An 18392-nucleotide genomic window follows, 5' to 3' on the forward strand; every position below is an offset into this window, starting at 1 on the left:
GCCATGGCCCAACTTTCCTTCCAGCTGCCTGCACCAGAAGTTCAGAAAGGAAGTATAATCCTGGCAAATCACTGTGTATTTCTAGGAGGAAGGGGGCACCAGTAGAAGGACTAGTCACCTATGGTCCAATCAGGGGCTAAACAGTCCCAAATCCCATCGATCTGAATGGGACATGAGGTTGTGCAGCATCTTGCAGCATTGAATCTTAGACTACAGCTGGACTTGTAAGTGTCTTGTTCCAGCCACACACCAACCAAATTCCAGCACAAGACCAATGTCGCTCCTACATGTACTGCTAGGAAAGTCCTATTGGGAACCAGAATCTCAGCACCTACCTGGGAGACCATCCTCAAAAGCAGAAATCTATAGTGCCAAACTGGGGGATGGGAAAGAGGGAAGAAGTAGGATTTAGCTGCCGCTCACATTAAAAATAGCCTAAAAATGAATATGCACTGAAAATCTCTCTAGCTGTTTAGTCACCCAGATATACTGAGGCAGTGGAAAACTGATGTGAGTTTAAGGCATTATGGAAATGCATCAAGGCAAAGTTACAAAATATTTCTCCAATAGTGGGTGTTTCTTGTGATGTTTTCCTCCCTTTTTAATTATTATTATTAGGGGAAAGAAGGTTCTTTTATGGTTCGAAATTCAAGCCGAGTGGGCAAGTACACCATGTCTGTATTCAGCAAGGCTCTTGAGTGAGTATTCAAAGGATTGCCTTCATTTCCATTGTCCACTCCATGGGTTTGTTCCTTTGGGGAGTCGGGTTTGTTCATTTGGGGAGTCATTCCATACCAAAGTTACTTCACCAGATCTGGGCTGAACTTTGGGCAAGTTTGGAAACAGGCTTTTAAACAGTATTATCCCTCTAAATCCATCCATGCCTTAACCTTCTGGTCCCTTTTGCTGAGTCCAGTGCTATAGTGACAGAAAGCACCACAAAGAGGTGTGCTCATTGCAGGGGAGAGAGAGTAGGGGAGAGCTGGTAGATATATTATTATTTCATTGCCAGCTGAACATGGAGCATCTCCAAGGATATGTTGTATGGGAGATGAATGTAATGGCTGGAAGGAGAGGGGAAACTGAAGAGAGAGAGAGACAGAGAGAGAAATGGGGAAGCGGGGGGAAGATCAAGCTTGGGAGAGGTAGGAAAAAGGAAGGAGTGGTTAGAAATGGAACTGTAAACATTCAGAAAAATTGCCTTAGAGGATCAAACCACTGGTCCTTCTAGTCAAATGTCCTGTAATCAGAGGTGGCCAGTACCAGATGCAACAGAGGAAGATATAATACCCTGATTCCTCACCACCATTGTTTGCATTAAATAACATTTAGACACAATAAATCCTGTATCTTGGCAGGGAGTTAGACTATATGACCCTAACGCTATGGTTCTATGATTTTCATGGGAAAAGTTTTTTCCTATTCCTAGGCAGTTAGTGTCCTGCAGTGGGACAGCCGATATCCCTTATAAATATGACCAGCATTTTGAATACTACGTATTGGAAGCTACGGAAATATGGAGAATTTGTAACACGTAGTTTTGTAAAGGGACCACTCAGTGCAAAAAAAATAACACTTCACTCACAGGACTGCAGGCTGGGGAACTTGCTGCTTTATTCAACTGCATCACAATAGAGTGGGAACACACAGAACAGAAAGTAAAGGAGGGCTGGAGTGATGCTCTGGAGGAGGGCTGGAGTGATGCATCATACTCTGGGTGGCCCAATTAACTTTATCATAGCCCCTTTACTAGAGTAAATATTTAGATACCACTTATTAAGCAAAGAGTCCCCTTAACTAAATGACAGCTGATAGCAGCAAAGAAAAAATATTATCAAAATTGTAACTGGTGCCTCATGAGTCTGGTGACTACCTGTCTAATTAACTAAATAAGACTTGGACTTTACTGAGTCCACTTAACAAGGCTTTTACATAAAGAATACTTTGTGCTATTTTTCAGAGATAAAAATGGAACTGTCAAACATTACCATGTGCACACAAACTACGAAAACAAATATTATCTGGCTGAAAATTACTGTTTTAATTCAGTTCCCCAACTAATTCACTATCATCAGCATAACTCAGCAGGTAAACCACGTCTGTCTCTCCTTGCCCCTTCTGGTGACTCTGAATGTGTTTTTCTCCTATCATATGTTTTTCTCCTACCATAGATAGATTTAGAGAGACTCAGGTTGTTGGGTTTCTAGTATTTATGGTGAATCTCTTGCTATACTGAATGGTCTAAATACTAAGAATAAATTTACCCCCCTTTTAGGTGTTGATCTTGAGAATTTGTTCATGGGGGGGGGTGTTAGTTGCCTAGGATTTTTATTATTGTTATTTAAGAGAGCTGCATGTATTGTGATCATTAACTGGCTTTCTTTGTAGGTATGATTACAAGGCTTCGACATGCTGTGACTACAAAAGCAAATAAGGTCCCATCGACATCATCCTTAGGAAATGGTATGGAGATGATTTTCCCTTTTAAAACTATTGTCACTGTTTGCCACCTGTCACAGCACTGGTTGAGCTCCCCCTGCTGGACACTCACCAGACTGCTGTGAGGGAATCCAAATGCTGAATCCTCAAATCCTCTAATCCTCTAGAGTAGTGGTACTCAATCTGCGGGGCGCAGAACACAGCTGCGGCCCATGTGTCATCCTCAGGGCCATACAGGTAGTATATATATTGTGTGAATGCAGACCACATGACACAGAGAGAGCTGCATATGTGGCCCACAATGGTAAATAGGTTGAGAACCAGTGCTCTAGAGTCTAAATGGAGTCCAGGGACTTCCCCTGGCTTGGGGGCTCTAGGCACACTCTTGGGATGAAGATTCTCTGTTTAGCACTCGCTTCTGAGAGCTGAGACCTTGTGGTCCAACTGCCGAGCCTCTGCAACCAGGAGTGACCCTCCCAATTCCCCTCCCCCCCCCCCCCATTTTATGCACAGCTCTTCCCAGAACTCCAGCCTTGTAGGCACTCTGGGTAAACAGGTTAACCCCTCCGGGACATGTGGTAGGTGTTGTACATAACTTACACAGACAGATTTTGCACAAGATTCTAAACTACCATTGCTCTTTACTTAAGAAAGAAAGGACAAGAGGGTACAGATCATTTAGAAAACACTGAACACCCCGAATGCAATGCCCCACTAACTCACCTCTCCCTTGGGGTCCATCAGAGTTCAGGTGGGCTGGGGTCCCCACTTCCCCATCAGGCTCCTGCAGCAGCTTCCCTCTGCTTGAGCTGGTGAAAATGGCCAAAGACCCCCAGGAAAACGGCTCCTGCCCTTTTATAACCTTCCAGTCCTTCTGTCCTGTGACTCCTGGATCAGCCTCCACAGGTGATCCCAGACCCCTACCAGATGACTCTGTGGCCAGGTTACCTCTCCCCTGACAGACTATTTTTTCCTGGGTAGGAAGCTGCCTATTGCTTAGAGCACTTGTATTTGAATAGAGGACCACCCAGATTTCACAACCCTCTATTGCCAGTCCTGTGTCACTCCCATGGAATTTCTGTCCAAGATGAGGTAAAAGGACAACAGAGAAGACAAAGGGCTGCACATTCCAAATAGAGTTTGATAAAGACACAGAGAGAGAGTTCATAATCTCACACAGAATTCCTTAGGTTGTACAGATAGATTCCTCACATCGTCACACCACCATAATTTGTCAATAAAAAGAAACCATTATGATTTTCCTTACTTCCAATCTTGGCCTTATAGAAGGCTGCAGAAGCTTTAAACTCTCTGGTTGGCAGTCACTTAGATCCACCTCTGTGTCAGAGGTAATGCAGAACCACCCTGCAGCACATAGAGTTTAGAGAGGGATTGTTCTTTCGTGATCAGTCCCTCCCTTGTATGGGGAGTGCACAGGTGCATTATTCTTAATGCTAGTGTAGTCACCACCCACCAGCGCATGCAGCCTACTCCCAAGGCAGCTATGTGTGTGGATGTTGGGAGGCCATGGGACCACATTCCACAACTCCCTCTGGGGTCAAGTGACTGGCTCCTTGTGCACTCCCTCAATCTGCACACCCATGCCACAGCCATCTCAATCTGGCCCTTTCTGATTATGTTCTAGCACATTATGTGGTGGGATTGCATTTGTTTGTAAAGCCAACTGAAAAACAGCCTGGCGATACTTCAATTGTTTGGCCCAAAAGTCCTTCATAAGTCACACAAACTTTGTCTGGTTTTGTGAACTAACATACCTCAGCTGTGGTATCAAATGGCACTCTGGGGTTGTGCTGCAGGGTACCCATTTCTGCTGCCACTTGCAGACAAAACCCATAGACTTCATGTGGCACACTTTCATGCATTGCAAAAGAAACAAATGGACACCTTTAGGACCCCAGGACTGCATATATCAGTCTGGTAGCTAAAGGGGATTGCTTCTGTCCCTCTAGGGATCTGGGAGCTGAAACGAGAGGAAATCGTCCTGCTCAAGGAATTAGGAAGTGGCCAGTTTGGAGTGGTGCAGTGGGGAAAATGGAAGGGAAAGTACGATGTTGCCATTAAGATGATTAAAGAAGGATCAATGTCAGAAGATGAATTCATAGAGGAAGCTCACACCATGATGTAAGCTGCACTTTGCTTAATGAAATAACATTGCAAATAAGGCTCTTCCACAAGTCATCTCAGTAATATAGAATAGCCATAAGAACATAAGAATGGCCATACTGGGTCAGACCAAAGGTCCATCCAGCCGAGTATCCTGTCTACTGACAATGGTCAATGCCAGGTGTCCCAGAGGGAGTGAACCTAACAGGTAACAATCAAGTGATCTCTCTCCTGCCATCCATCTCCACCCTCTAACAAACAGAGTCTAGGGACACCACTCCTTACCCATCCTGGCTAATAGCCATTAATGGACTTAACCTCCATGAATTTATCCAGTTCTCTTTTAACCCCTGTTATAGTCCTAGCCTTCACAACCTCCTCAGGCAAGGAGTTCCACAAGTTGACTGTGCACTGAGTGAAGAAGAACTTCCTTTTATTTGTTTTAAATCTGCTGCCCATTAATTTCATTTGGTGGCCCCTAGTTCTTATATTATGGGAACAAGTAAATAACTTTTCCTTATTCACTTTCTCCACACCACTCATGATTTTATATATCTCGATCATATCTCCCCTTAGTCTCCTCTTTTCCAAGCTGAAAAGTCCTAGCCTCTTTAATCTCTCCTCCTATGGGACCTGTTCCAAACCCCTAATCATTTTAGTTGCCCTTTTCTGAACCTTTTCTAATGCCAGTATAGCTTTTTTGAGATGAGGGGATCACATCTGTATGCAGTATTCAAGATGTGAGCGTACCATGGATTTATATAAGGTCAATAAGATACCTCCATCTTATTCTCTATCCCTTTTTTAATGATTCCTAACATCCCGTTTGCTTTTTTGACTGTATACTGCATGGACGTCTTCAGAGAACTATCCACGATGACTCCAAGATCTTTCTCCTGATTAGCTGTAGCTAAATTAGCCCCCATCATATTGTATGTGTAGCTGGGGTTATTTTTTCCAATGTGCATTACTTTACATTTATCCACATTAAATTTCATTTGCCATTTTGTTGCCCAATCACTTAGTTTTGTGAGATCTTTTTGAAGTTCTTCACAGTCTGCCTTGGTCTTAACTATCTTGAGCACTTTAGTATCATCTGCAAACTTTGCCACCTCACTGTTTACCCCTTTCTCCAGATCATTTATGAATAAGTTGAATAGGATTGGTCCTAGGACTGACCCTTGGGGAACACCACTAGTTACCCCTCTCCATTCTGAAAATTTACCATTTATTCCTACCCTTTGTTCCCTGTCTTTTAACCAGTTCTCAATCCATGAAAGGATCTTCCCTCTTATCCCATGACAACTTAATTTACGTAAGAGCCTTTGGTGAGGGACCTTGTCAAAGGCTTTTTGGAAATCTAAGTACACTATGTCCACTGGATCCCCCTTGTCCACATGTTTGTTGACCCACTCAAAGAACTCTAATAGATTAGTAAGACATGATCTCCCTTTACAGAAACCATGTAGACTTTTGCACAACAATTTATGTTCTTCTGTGTGTCTGACAATTTTATTCTTACTATTGTTTCAACTAATTTGCCCGGTACTGACGTTTGACTTACCGATCTGTAATTGCCAGGATCACCTCTAGAGCCCTTCTTAAATATTGGCGTTACATTAGCTATCTTCCAGTCACTGGGTACAGAAGCTGATTTAAGGGACAGGTTACAAACCGTAGTTAATAGTTCCGCGATCTCACATTTAAGTTCTTTCAGAACTCTTGGGTGAATGCCATCTGGTCCTGGTGACTTGTTACTGTTAAGTTTCTCAATTAATTCCAAAACCTCCTCTAGTGACACTTCAATCTGTGACAATTCCTCAGATTTGTCACCTACAAAAGACGGCTCAGGTTTGGGAATCTCCCTAACATCCTCAGTCGTGAAGACTGAAGCAAAGAATTCTTTTAGTTTATCTGCAAAGACTTTATTGTCTTTAAGTGCTCCTTTTGTATCTCGATTGTCCAGGGGCCCACTGGTTGTTTAGCGGGCTTCCTGCTTCTGATGTATTTAAAAAACATTTTGTTATTACCTTTTGAGTTTTTGGCTAGCTGTTCTTCAAACTCCTTTTTGGCTTTTCTTATTACATTTTTACATTTAATTTGGCAATGTTTATGCTCCTTTCTATTTACCTCACTAGGATTTGACTTCAACTTTTTAAAAGATGCCTTTTTATCTCTCACTGCTTCTTTTACCGAAAAAAGTCATCGAAAAAGAAGTTCCTCCTCAAAATAAAACCATAAGTACCACAGGCAACTTTAGATATAGGCTGAGTATGTGACCACCTAGGGCATCACATTTAGAGAGGCATCAACAGAATAGTAGAGAGATTGCTGGGGTTACCAGTAACCAGTGTTATACTGCTCTTCAGCTTCACTGACTGCTGAGCTTCTGCATGTGTGATTTAAACATGTACTTTATTATTGAAATGCCTCCTTCAACATGCATGTATGGAATTATCTATTTCTGTCATCAGAAGCAAGTGGGAATGACCTATGCATGAGTAGGTGGGACATATCAGACCAGTGAATGCATCTGCAGTATATTTCACGTTGGCAATGGGGAGGTAACCGCCCCAATCTCCACAGTCAGATACCAGTTTGCAAGTAGTTTTATTCAGGGCATTTCAGGTATGTCACAACATAAGGAAATGTGCTGTGCTCCTGTCAGTTGGCTAGCTGAAATGGTTATAATAGCTGATTCTACTTTGCTACATTCGCTTAGTAGGAACATAGCCACTTTTTGAATGCCTTCTAGTGACCTGGGATGACTCTGTTATGCCGTGCTTCAGTTTCCCCTCTTGGACTCCTCAAGAAGTCAAAAAAGGCTTCTCTTTGTTCAGTGGTACCCCTCCATGGAGGCTGGTTTTACTAGCAAAAAGTTCAAAATGAGGCTTCCCCAGACTTAAGCTGGGGACAACCCATCCTCCCCGAGGTACTGTCTCAAAACTCTCCTAGTGTCTCAGGATCTTCCCTGCTTCAGCAGGCCAACCTCAGCCCTTCGTAGCTGGAGCAACTCCCCTGATTGCATGATCTTCCCTGCAGGAGTCTCTCACTCTCTGCCACAGCTTTCCCTTCTTGTTTCCTGCCTTCCTCCGGCTCTTTATAGAGATCAGCTGCACTTTGTCTGGCCCATATTGAGAGGCTGTTAATAAGGCACAGGTGGGCTGGACTAGTTCCCTCTTCAAGGGCCTAGTCCATTCTGTGGCATGGAATCCTTAAATCTCAGTTGCCAATACACTAACTCAGCTTTCTCCGTGCGTGCCAGTGGGGCGGTGCACAGGCTCAGAAGTCTGCACTACTGGAACCTAAAATAGTCAGTTTCACCATTCCTGATTATTTGTGCAATTGTTTCATGCTAGCATGGAGAACGAAATTAACCTCTGCTTGAAAGGGAAATTTTTAAGTCTGAGATTTCATTGATCAAACCCAAACTTTACTAACTAGGCTAGAACTCTTATTAATCATTATTTATTTGTATTGCTCCAAAAGTTACTTTACAAATGTCAAGGTAATGATAAGGAATAAAAGCTCACAACATAGAGTAACATATTTATTTCTTAATTTTTTGTTTCAGGAAACTTAATCATCCCAAACTTGTTAAGCTCTATGGGGTTTGCACAGAGACATATCCCTTCTATATAGTGGCAGAATATATGGCTAACGGCTGCTTGCTTAACTACTTGAGGAGTCACGGAAAGGAACTGCAACCCTTTCAGCTGCTGGAAATATGTTATAGCATTTGTGAAGCTATGACTTTCTTAGAGAGCCAGCAGTTCATTCATCGAGACTTGGTAAGCTCCAGCCGGGTAGGAGGAGGAGATTTAGAACCTGATTCTGTGTTCTGTTACTCCTATTTTATACCAGTGTAACTCACACTGGCATAAAACAAGGGTAATAGTGTGGACATGTAGGCCACTGGAATAGAAGGTTCTGTTTAGTGGTGTTTTGTTACTATTATAAGAACAGCTGCTGTGTCAAGAACTTGGACCGTTCAGATTTTGTTGTAATAAGCCATTATTTTACCCAGTTGTGTCTTGTTCCTTCTATTATTCACCCTGGTTTTATAGTGATCTAGCTCTCCTTTACACTAGTGTAACTGAGAGCAGAATCAGGACCTTGTATCTAGGCCCACCGTTTGTGCAGGAGTGTGTGTGCAAGAACACTGGCAGACAGGGTCGGGTGGAATCAGATTGGTTATGGTGTGAGATCACTGAAAGAGAACTCTCCCTAGCTCCTGGAGACTCATGTTCCAGACTCAGTCATGACATTGTGCGTTCTAACTGTAGCCACTGGAAAATGTGTGAGAATCTACAATATAGAGAGAGCTATATTTTCAAAGGAGCCTCAGCCCAACATCTCCACCGCCAACCATCATTTTAAATATTCGTTTTAGTGTTTGCAATTATTTATTTGTGTACACAAATCAAGTAACTGGACATGTAACTAACCAGTTTGGACATTCAACTCCGAAATCCAGGATGCCGAGCAGTTTATCAGTACAAAATTCAATTATAAAGGCAATTTCTGAAAATTTGTTACTGATTGTTACAACCCATAGAGAGCCAAGAATAAAAGCAGAACTTGGCTTTAGGAGGTGAACCATATCCCTGGGATTAATAACCCTCAGGGCAGGGATGATAGCTCTAGGTAAATGCTCACATAAATAAGTCTGTGCAGATCGGTGCTTTTCTGGCCTATTCATTGCTCATACTGCTTAAATTATCTCTCAATATTCCATTCTCTTTATAATGAATAGTAAATAACCAAGTCAGCATTCTCCTATTATACACATGTTGTTCTTGCTTTTGATGTACTAGCAACTTTTGATGAGGTGTTACCTAATGGCTAGAACACTGGTCTGGGACCCAGAAGACTTGCCTTCAATTCTTGGCTCTGCCACTGGTTTGCTGGGTGACCACCCATCCCTGTGCCTCAGTTTACCCATCTGTAGAATGCGGATAATGATACTTTGTAAAGCACTTTGAGATCTATGGATGACAAGTGCTATAGAAGAGCTAGCTATTATTATCGTTACAAATTAAAAATAGTGCATCATTTTTTAAATCAAAGAACTTCATGGATATACGTGATGAGGGCATAGGCAATGTGGTCTAGTAGTCACATTTACACCATGGTCTGCATGTGAGGAACAGTGGTCACTGAGCAGGAGTTGCATGAATCACAAGAGCCAGGTTCAGTAAGCAAGAGTTGGGATCAGAGTCAGGCCGGGGTCAGAGAGCGGAAGTCGAGATAGCACCAGGCTGGAATCAGGGGGCAGGAATCAGGGTCAGAGTTAGGCTGGATAAGAGATCAGGGGACAAGGCAAAGTCTGGAGTTGTAGCAAGCCAAAGTCTGTGTGTGGTTGTCCAGACAACTTCCTGGGGCAACCCCTGAGGCTAAACAGGGGCACTTGGCCAATCAGAGGGCGGCACGTACTTGGGTGGTACTTCCTGCGGCACCTACTCTCCACAGTTCCCCCTGACTGTAACTGTCCCAGGCTCTACAGACCCAGGTTCTAGCCCAGGGACCCTTACAAAGGAATTCTGCAGGAAAGAAATACTGTTTGAAAATAACCAAACTCTTATTTCACTTGAATTTCGGTCACTCAGTCTGTTTTCTTGTTTTCCCACTAAAGGCTGCTAGGAACTGCTTGGTTGACAGTGATCTTACTGTGAAGGTGTCTGACTTTGGGATGGCTAGGTAAGCTACAGATTGAATCTTCAACCACTGTAGTGCAATAATGTCAATCCTGAATGGTTTATTGGTGTTAGTCAGCCAGTGCTGCCATGAAACCAACAGTGAATGAACTGTTATTAATAAAGTTAAACCACAGGGACTATCTAGTTCTCTTTAGTCCCATTGAGTTAATGATTGTAACCCATTCTGGGGCTTTCAATGAGACGACAAACAGAAGGTGCAGACTCCTGGCATCTCTAAAGGTTAGAGGGCAAATGTAATGTATGCACATCACTGTTTCATGCTTGTCAAAGAAATCTCAACAATGTTCTCTGTGTGCAAGAGAGTTTTTATAATGCCCCCTTTGTGAGAGATTCACGTGGGTTTCTGATCCCTCTAGCAAAGACATGATAAGGAGTCCCTTGATAATTTGATTGCAGCAACATACCTCTGTAGCTTGAGGTTAGCGTTTGGGTTACCTCTGGAGACCTGGGTTTCTGGCCAGGCTTTGTTCACAGGCTTGTTGGGGAGTTGTTGTGGGGCATTCCAGGCAGAAGCAGGAAGCAATATTTCACTAGCTATTTGTCATAGCCTGAAGACTGGCTCTTCCCTTGCAGGTATGTTCTGGATGACCTGTATGTAAGTTCATTAGGAACTAAGTTTCCAGTGAAGTGGTCGGCACCAGAAGTTTTTCATTATACTAAGTTTAGCAGCAAGTCGGATGTATGGGCCTTTGGTACGTATGGGATTTGACCTTTCATATTGGAGATGCTTAATAAGCTCAAAAAATGCAAACTTGACTGCATATTTGAAAAGCCAAAAAAATGACTGACAGACTTTAACAACTACTATGCAAAAGTCTAAGATAGGTATTTACTACGTATAGCGTGTATATTCTGCTTAATATTACCATGCAACAACAATAGACCAAACTGATGTAATCTTAATGGCTTCTCTGTGGGTGCACAGGCTAGAATTTGGTCCACTACCCGTATGTTGTACAATATGTGTTTAGTCCAATGCCTGGGGTGGGTCGCTGGAGCAGAGACCGAACCTGAGTCCTCTGGCTCTAAAAGCACCAGCCTCTAGTGCCTAAGCTAAAAGACCTGTTCAGTTAGTTCAAAGGTTGTAGCAGATTCATAAATCTCAAGCCTAGCCTGTAGCATGGAAGAGCATGCCATACTGTGTAATCACGGGATACATGTGCAATGCTAGCTTCTTGCCAGAACTTAGAACATGATGCAAACCTGTTTCCAGCCAGGAGAGCTCAAACAGCTGATCTTCTCATGGCAACCTGGCACTGAGCTGTAGTGAACAAGATAGAAGAGAGGTTTTTCCAAATTCTTCTTTCTTTCAGCTCTGTCTCCAGCTAGTCACCCTATCCCATTAAAAGAAAGACTGCAATACTGAAAATGTTTTGCATGTGCCCTATACTATTATGTTATACTGCAGGAGTTGGCAACCTATGGCACGCGTGCCAAAGATGGCACGCGAGCCGATTTTTAATGGCACGCTGCTGCCTGCCGGGTCCCAGCCGCCAGCCCTGCTCAGCCCGCTGCCGAACCCAGGCCAGGACCCTGGCAGGCAGCAGAGTGCCATTACAACTCCTGCCCGCCCTGGCCCGCTCTTCTCCACCCCCGGGGACAGGGTGAAGAAGCTTGGTTCTGCCGGCTACTGCTGCAGGGCAGGCAAGCTCCTGCCTCTTCCCCCAGCGTGCTGGGTTCCTGCCCCTCCTCCTCTCCCTCCCGGCCGCCGATCAGCTGATGGCCCTTTCCTGAGAGGGGGAGAAGCCGAGCCGCAGCACGATCGCTGCTTCGGGGAGGAGGCAGAGAAGAGGTGGGGACGGGGCCTTGGGGAAGGGGGGTGGAATCAGGGCATATCCCCTCCAGCCCCCTGCAGTGAGCCGCTCTGGGCAGGGGGCTGGGAACAACCCCACGACCCCAGCCCACACCCCCAGCCCTCTGCCCTGACCCCTGCACCCCCCTCACACACTCCTAGCCCTCTGCCCTGACCCCTGCACCCCACTCATACACATCCAGCCCTCTGTCCTGACCCCTGTACCCCCCACAACCCCAGCCCTGACTCCAGCCCCCCCACATACCCAGCCCCCCCACACCCCATGCCCTAACTCCTGCACCCCCCTCACATGCCCCCAGCCTCTGCCCTGACTCCTGCACCCCCCCACACCTGATGCCCTGACTCTTAAACCCCCCACATTGCCACCCCCACCCTGAGCACCAAACAGGAGCTTCTGCACACACACCCCCACATTCCCACCTGCACCCCTTGCACCAAATGGGAGCTGCCCAGGTAAGCACTCCACCCTCAAACCTCCTGCCCCAACCCTGAGCCCCCTCCCTCATTCTACCTCTTGGCCAGGCCCTACACCCCAACCCCCAGCCTGCTCCTTCAACCCCAGCCCTGTGCTCAGTGCCCTCCCACCCTCAGCTCAGTGCAGGGAGAGAGGAAGACAATGGGCTAGAACCAGGGAGAAGGTAGGTACCCACTCTGTGTGGGCAGGGCCAGGATCCCAGACCGGCAGCGGGCTGAGTGGCAGCAGGCTGAGCCGCTCAGCGCACTACCAGTCTGGGGTCCCGGCCGCCAGTCCCGCTCAGCCCACTGTTGGTCTGGGGTCCCGGCTGCTGGCCCCACTCAGCCCGTTGCTGGTCTGGGGTTCTGGCGACAGGCCCTGCTCAGCCTGCTGCCAGCCTAGGTGAACTGAACCCCAGGCTGGCAGAGGGTTGAGGGGGCCAGCAGCGTAAGATCAGCATTTTAATTTAATTTTAAATGAAGCTTCTTAAACATTTTGAAAACCTTGTTTACTTTACATACGACAATAGTTTAGTTATATAATATATAGACTTATAGAGAGAGACCTTCTAAAAAATGTTAAAATGTATTACTGGCACGCGAAACCTGAAATTAAAGTGAATAAATGAAGACTCGGCACATCACTTCGGAAAGGTTGCCGACCCCTGGTATATAATTAAGACTAAGATTTAGTAACAGGTATTTTTAGTAAAAGTCATGGACAGGTCATGGGCAATATACAAATATTCACGGCCCTGTGACCTGTCCATGACTTTTACTATAAATATCCCAACTAAAACTTAGCAGCTCCTGGGGCCCCAGGGCGGACTGCTCTGGGAGCCCCGAGGACACTGATGCTCTGGATGGGGGTGGAGGGGCCGATGACTAGCCCCTACTCTGGTAGCAGGGGCTGACTGCCCCCCACTGCTCCAAGGCCCATGGGGACTGCTGCTCTGATGGTCTCTGGGGTGGCCCCTGGGACCGCTGCTGCTCCGTGACCACTGCTGCTCTGGCGGCCCCAGGGCCAGCTGCCTGGGGCTCCTCCAGCAGCGGCCGGTGCGGCTGGCCCCAGGGCCACCCCAGCAGCTGGCTCCGGGGTCAGCTGTTCGGGCAGCCCTGGGGTCTGCCACACCGGCAGCTGCGGAAGTCAGAAGTCACAGAAAGTCACGGAATCCGTGATGTCCAAGATCTCTGTGACAGACTCGCAGCCTTATATATAACCACTGTAAGTCCTTTGGGAATCTTATTTAAGTCTTCTAACACTAAAGGACTAAATGTCCCAGTCCCTTAAAAACATCTGTAAAATCACGTGAGAAAATCATCTACAAAATGCCCATAGTACTTATTCTATATTATTTTGTAAAGTTGACATAGGACAATTCTTAAATAGCCATGTCTTGGGCATTATCACTGAACAACCCCATCAAACATCTGTATCATTCAACTTCACCTACCACTACAACAGCATGTTTTTTGCCATTGAGTACAGCATCACTAACACTAATATCGTTCATCATACCCTGGATACAAATCAGCCCCATACATTTGCTAGAAAAATAATTTTTGCTAGAAGTTTCATCTGTTATTACCATTCTGATAGATGAGTATTGCTTAAGTTAAGATCTGGAATGGTTTTTCATTAAATTTCTTGTCTTTCAACCCTGGAAATTTCTGCAGGGATCTTAATGTGGGAGGTGTTCACTTTGGGAAAGCAACCCTATGAACTGTATGATAACGTTCAAGTGATTGAGAAGGTTTCTGAGGGATATCGGCTTTACCGACCACAACTCGCCTCAGAGACCATATACCAGTTAATGTACAGCTGCTGGCATGAGGTACGTACATTGGTCCATATGCATTGGAGATGTTATCTAAAACAATTGATGGGCTTCATGATGGTCAGCTGAAAAAAGCAATACAGGAAACTATTTCTGTTAAAGAACATCGATTGTAGAGAGAAACTAGCTTCCATAAAGCCCTCAACTACAGTACACCAGAGGAAGGGCCCATAATTAATAAGAGGACAATGTGTGGAAAATTAAGCATGAAGGAGAACTAGCTGATTTTCCTTTTAAGGAAGCTGTACCATTCACTTATGATGATAACTTTAAAATATGCCTCAAATTAGATGACAGATTTAGAATTTGAGTGATTCATCATAACGTCTCTATGCCTGAAATTCTAAATGTTAGAGCACTGTCAAGGTTTGTAGGTCAAACACTGATCATTCTGTATCCATATTTAAGTTTCTCTTAAAGATCAATGCTGCCATGCCGCCTACAGAACAAAAAAATTCCCAATTTATTGTTCTTCTTCCTGCCTCTGTTTACCTGTCTTTAAACAGTGATATGTCCCTTCTTGAGTATCTAGTAACTGCCTGGCACATTATTGGTGCTACCATAAAATGGTGATTGTTAGTTTTTATATGACTCACACCAAACATGACAAAAATAAGTTCTACTTGAACAAAAATTTTAAAGAGAAAGAAAAATGAAAACAATAGCAATAGAAGAAAGATTTAAAGCATACAGTGGTTGGAATCATTAATTGCTTTGCCACATAAATGCCATTACCTCTCCATAATTCTGCATGTTTGAGCTAAGAAAAATGAATGTTACAGTAACTATGTTATATTTTCAGTGTTAAGTAACCACATAAGTTGTTTTGTTTTCATATAGCTACCAGAAAAGCGCCCCACATTTCATCAACTCCTATCAATTATTGAGACACTCAGAGAAGATGACAAGTCTTGAAGACAAGTCCTCATCATGTGGCTTTTGAATATTGGTTGGCATATCACCAGTTTACTTTGTGGGAACTAATATTTTTGTGCAAATTCTGAAATCTGACTGACTTCAGATTTGGCTGACTCCAGCAGTATTACACTGGTTTTTCATTGTCTTTTAATTCGCAGTGCTTTGACAACACAGAGTAAAGAAGAAAGCTCTTGTGATGTTGTGGTGACTTAGTATTGTCTGAAAGAAGAGTGTAGAAGTATAATACTGATGCTGTTAGTATGAACCCCCCCACCCCATAGTACTTCACAAGCAGAGAACTATCCAGTAATAATGTAAACTCTTTCAAGGTTTGTTGTGGTGTTGGGTTTTTTTAGGTCACAACAGGATTTTATTAATCTTTATTTGGAAAATGTAAACATGGGCAATTCAAGCTTACTTGGTTTTCCCATTATCATATTAGATCTCAGGGTATTTTCTGTTATATAAACCTGAGGTTGGTATTATGGGTCAAATTCATACCTGGTGCAAGTGGCTGCAACTCCAGTGGCATTAGTGTTAACTTCAATGCTGTGAATGCTATTGCCAGGGAAACAGCACATCACTTTGGTCACTAGGGCCTGATCCAGTTTCCCTGCGGTCAATGGGAGTCTTTCCATTGACTAGTGCACATTGGATTGGGCCCTAATGACAGTCATTGTTCATTCTAAACTAGATCTGTGTGACATTTGAAATACAATTATGGGGCTGCTGTTGGCAGTGATATGTTCTTATTCCCTATTTAATCCCTGATAATGCAAAACTATCCTTGTCTAAAATTCCATGAGCCTTAAACAGACTGGTTTATTGAAACATCAGTATGGGATCTGCAAGACCAGATACCTGACGAAGACATCACCATTTGAAATGTTATTAATATAATGGCATGACCAAAAAATTTCACACATGAGTGCTTGAAATTTGACTCCTAAATCCATATTTGGACACTTAACTAGAGGGGCCCTAATTTTCAAAGGTGCTCATCAACTATAGCTCCCATTGACTTCAATGGCAGCTGGCATTGCTTAGCACCTCTGAACATTTGGCTACTTCTATGTAAGTGCTTAAATATAGAATTAGGAGCCTAACCTTAGGCACCCAGGTTTGCAAATTTTGGCCTATTTTCTTTTATATACATGTTGAAAAATTGTGACTAGTGTTTGATTCATAGTAATGGTAACAGTAATTATTTTGGCTCTACAGGGGGAAGAGTACATTGAACTATATGTACTCGACTGCTCCAGTGTTTGTCTTGCCATGTTTCCGTTGTTTTTAAAGGAGTAGAAAGAACATGCATACCAGAACTGTGTATTTTTAAAAGTCAGGCTGAAGTACTAATGCAGAGGATGCTTTGGCACCTGGAGTACAGTGGTAAACAGGCACATTAGAGAAAATTATGTTCATTTACAAAAATTCCTGTCTGACCTATTAGGAACTGGCCAGTAATGTCTGCATAGTATTTCTAGCAGGTTTTTTCCCCTTTTCTCCTTAATGTCCAATACAGAATGGGAAGTGTAAGGAAAATGTTGCTTAAGACGTATGAAAATAGTTGGTTTTAACTGATCCTTCCTTACAGGCCTTTCTCTTGTTTTCAGTTACATTTTAGATTGCCTTATAAAATTGCTTGATTAGTTTTGAAGCCTAGTACATGTACGAGCCATTTGTGAACGTTTTCCATATGTCCTTGGCCTATGTTATGCTTCGTCTTTCTCTTGTTAGCATCAAGTTTTATGGTTATAGACATAGCAGCCACTTCTCTCTGAACTTGATCATGTTCAGACAAGGCTTTAATTAGTGCTTTGGGAAAACTCCAAACCTGTGTGAGGCAGCATTGTTTGTTTGAGTCTGACAAACCAAAGTGGGCGTTGCAAAGTCGATTTGGCTAATGTCTGTAACAGAATCCTGTGACTTTGTATCACTATGCTGTAAATTCACAGCTAAATGCAAACATCACACATCTCAATGCACAAGGTTACCAGACTTTTGTCGTGAACGACTGTTCCTGAATCTACATGTAATGAGACATTCTACATCTAGATGAGACATTTTGGACTTTAAATCTAAAGTAAATACATTTGTCTTAGCTGCAAGTTATGAATGGATGCTGAGACTGTGTTATTTTTAGCCCACACCTCTTACTTGGCATTGTCGATTGAATTATTACATGGCATTTTGTGACATTATAGCATGAAGGGAACACTGCAAGCTTGGTTGTTTTCCTGTTGCATAAAATTTCTTTGTTGGTCCAAGTGAAAAATAAAACAAGTTACACAGGAGGGTGGGAAGATGCAAAACACATACAGTTGTCAAAAGGACCCAGAGTGTAGAAAATTGTGTCTGCTGCTGGTGCACATGTATTCTCTCTGCTCTAGATGCACAGAGATGGTGGAGTGCTGTGCTGGAGGAAGGAGGGGACAAGAGACATAACAGGCAGGCAGGAGAAAAGGTGAGAGGGAATAACAGAAAGCAGCAGGAGCTGCAGGGAGAGAGAGGAGGAGGAGCCTCTTATGTACCTCTCTAGCACCCCCAGGAGCCTGGACTGCTTAACACCAGCTTCTCAAGGAGCTTCCTGTTTCCTACTGCTTCCCTGAACCCACTTGAGGAGAAGAGGCAGTCAACTGAAGTAGTAGGAGCTAGTTAGATCCTTAAGGCGTTGATATCTTCCCTCACTCAGGCCCTGCCACCAGCCTGCTCATTTGTCCCCTTCAATTGAGTGTTGAGATCCACTATAGCTGGCACAGAACAGCAGTCATGAGTGAAAGAAGAAAACGCCCCTCTGGGGCAGCATTCAGAAAAAGAAAGAAAAGCAAAGGAAACTTTCCTATCTAAGCAGGCAGGAGCTCTCCTGAGATACATAGACACAAATGTTCGTGGTGAGCCTTCCACCCCCAGTGAGGAAGTGAGTGGTGAGGAGATGCCTGATCTTCCAGTTAGTCAGAGTGACCTGGCAGCTACTGCAGCATCCATATCTCCATCTCAAATGGATGTAACCATGCACATTCCTGAAGAAAAGTGTAGATCAGAGAAGAGTGTGGTGGAGGCGCAAGAAACAGCTGCTGATGAGTTTAG

The 18392-nt window shown here is 44.0% G+C and overlaps 1 protein-coding gene across 1 annotated transcript in view; it reads left to right on the forward strand.

The window, feature by feature from the left end:
- Positions 1-15302, forward strand: part of BMX (BMX non-receptor tyrosine kinase) — a 37086-nt gene extending 21784 nt beyond the window's left edge. Inside the window, exons 10-18 of the mRNA XM_077811742.1 lie at positions 619-698; positions 1961-2088; positions 2389-2463; positions 4410-4581; positions 8138-8354; positions 10199-10263; positions 10857-10975; positions 14227-14384; positions 15228-15302. Of these exons, the coding sequence (XP_077667868.1) occupies positions 619-698; positions 1961-2088; positions 2389-2463; positions 4410-4581; positions 8138-8354; positions 10199-10263; positions 10857-10975; positions 14227-14384; positions 15228-15302 (1089 nt within the window). The remainder of the gene's footprint in view (positions 1-618; positions 699-1960; positions 2089-2388; positions 2464-4409; positions 4582-8137; positions 8355-10198; positions 10264-10856; positions 10976-14226; positions 14385-15227) is intronic.
- The last annotated feature ends 3090 nt before the right edge of the window (positions 15303-18392 follow it).

The sequence above is a fragment of the Eretmochelys imbricata genome, chromosome 1 (genome assembly GCF_965152235.1).
Source record: "Eretmochelys imbricata isolate rEreImb1 chromosome 1, rEreImb1.hap1, whole genome shotgun sequence".
NCBI classification, from domain to species: Eukaryota; Metazoa; Chordata; order Testudines; family Cheloniidae; genus Eretmochelys; species Eretmochelys imbricata.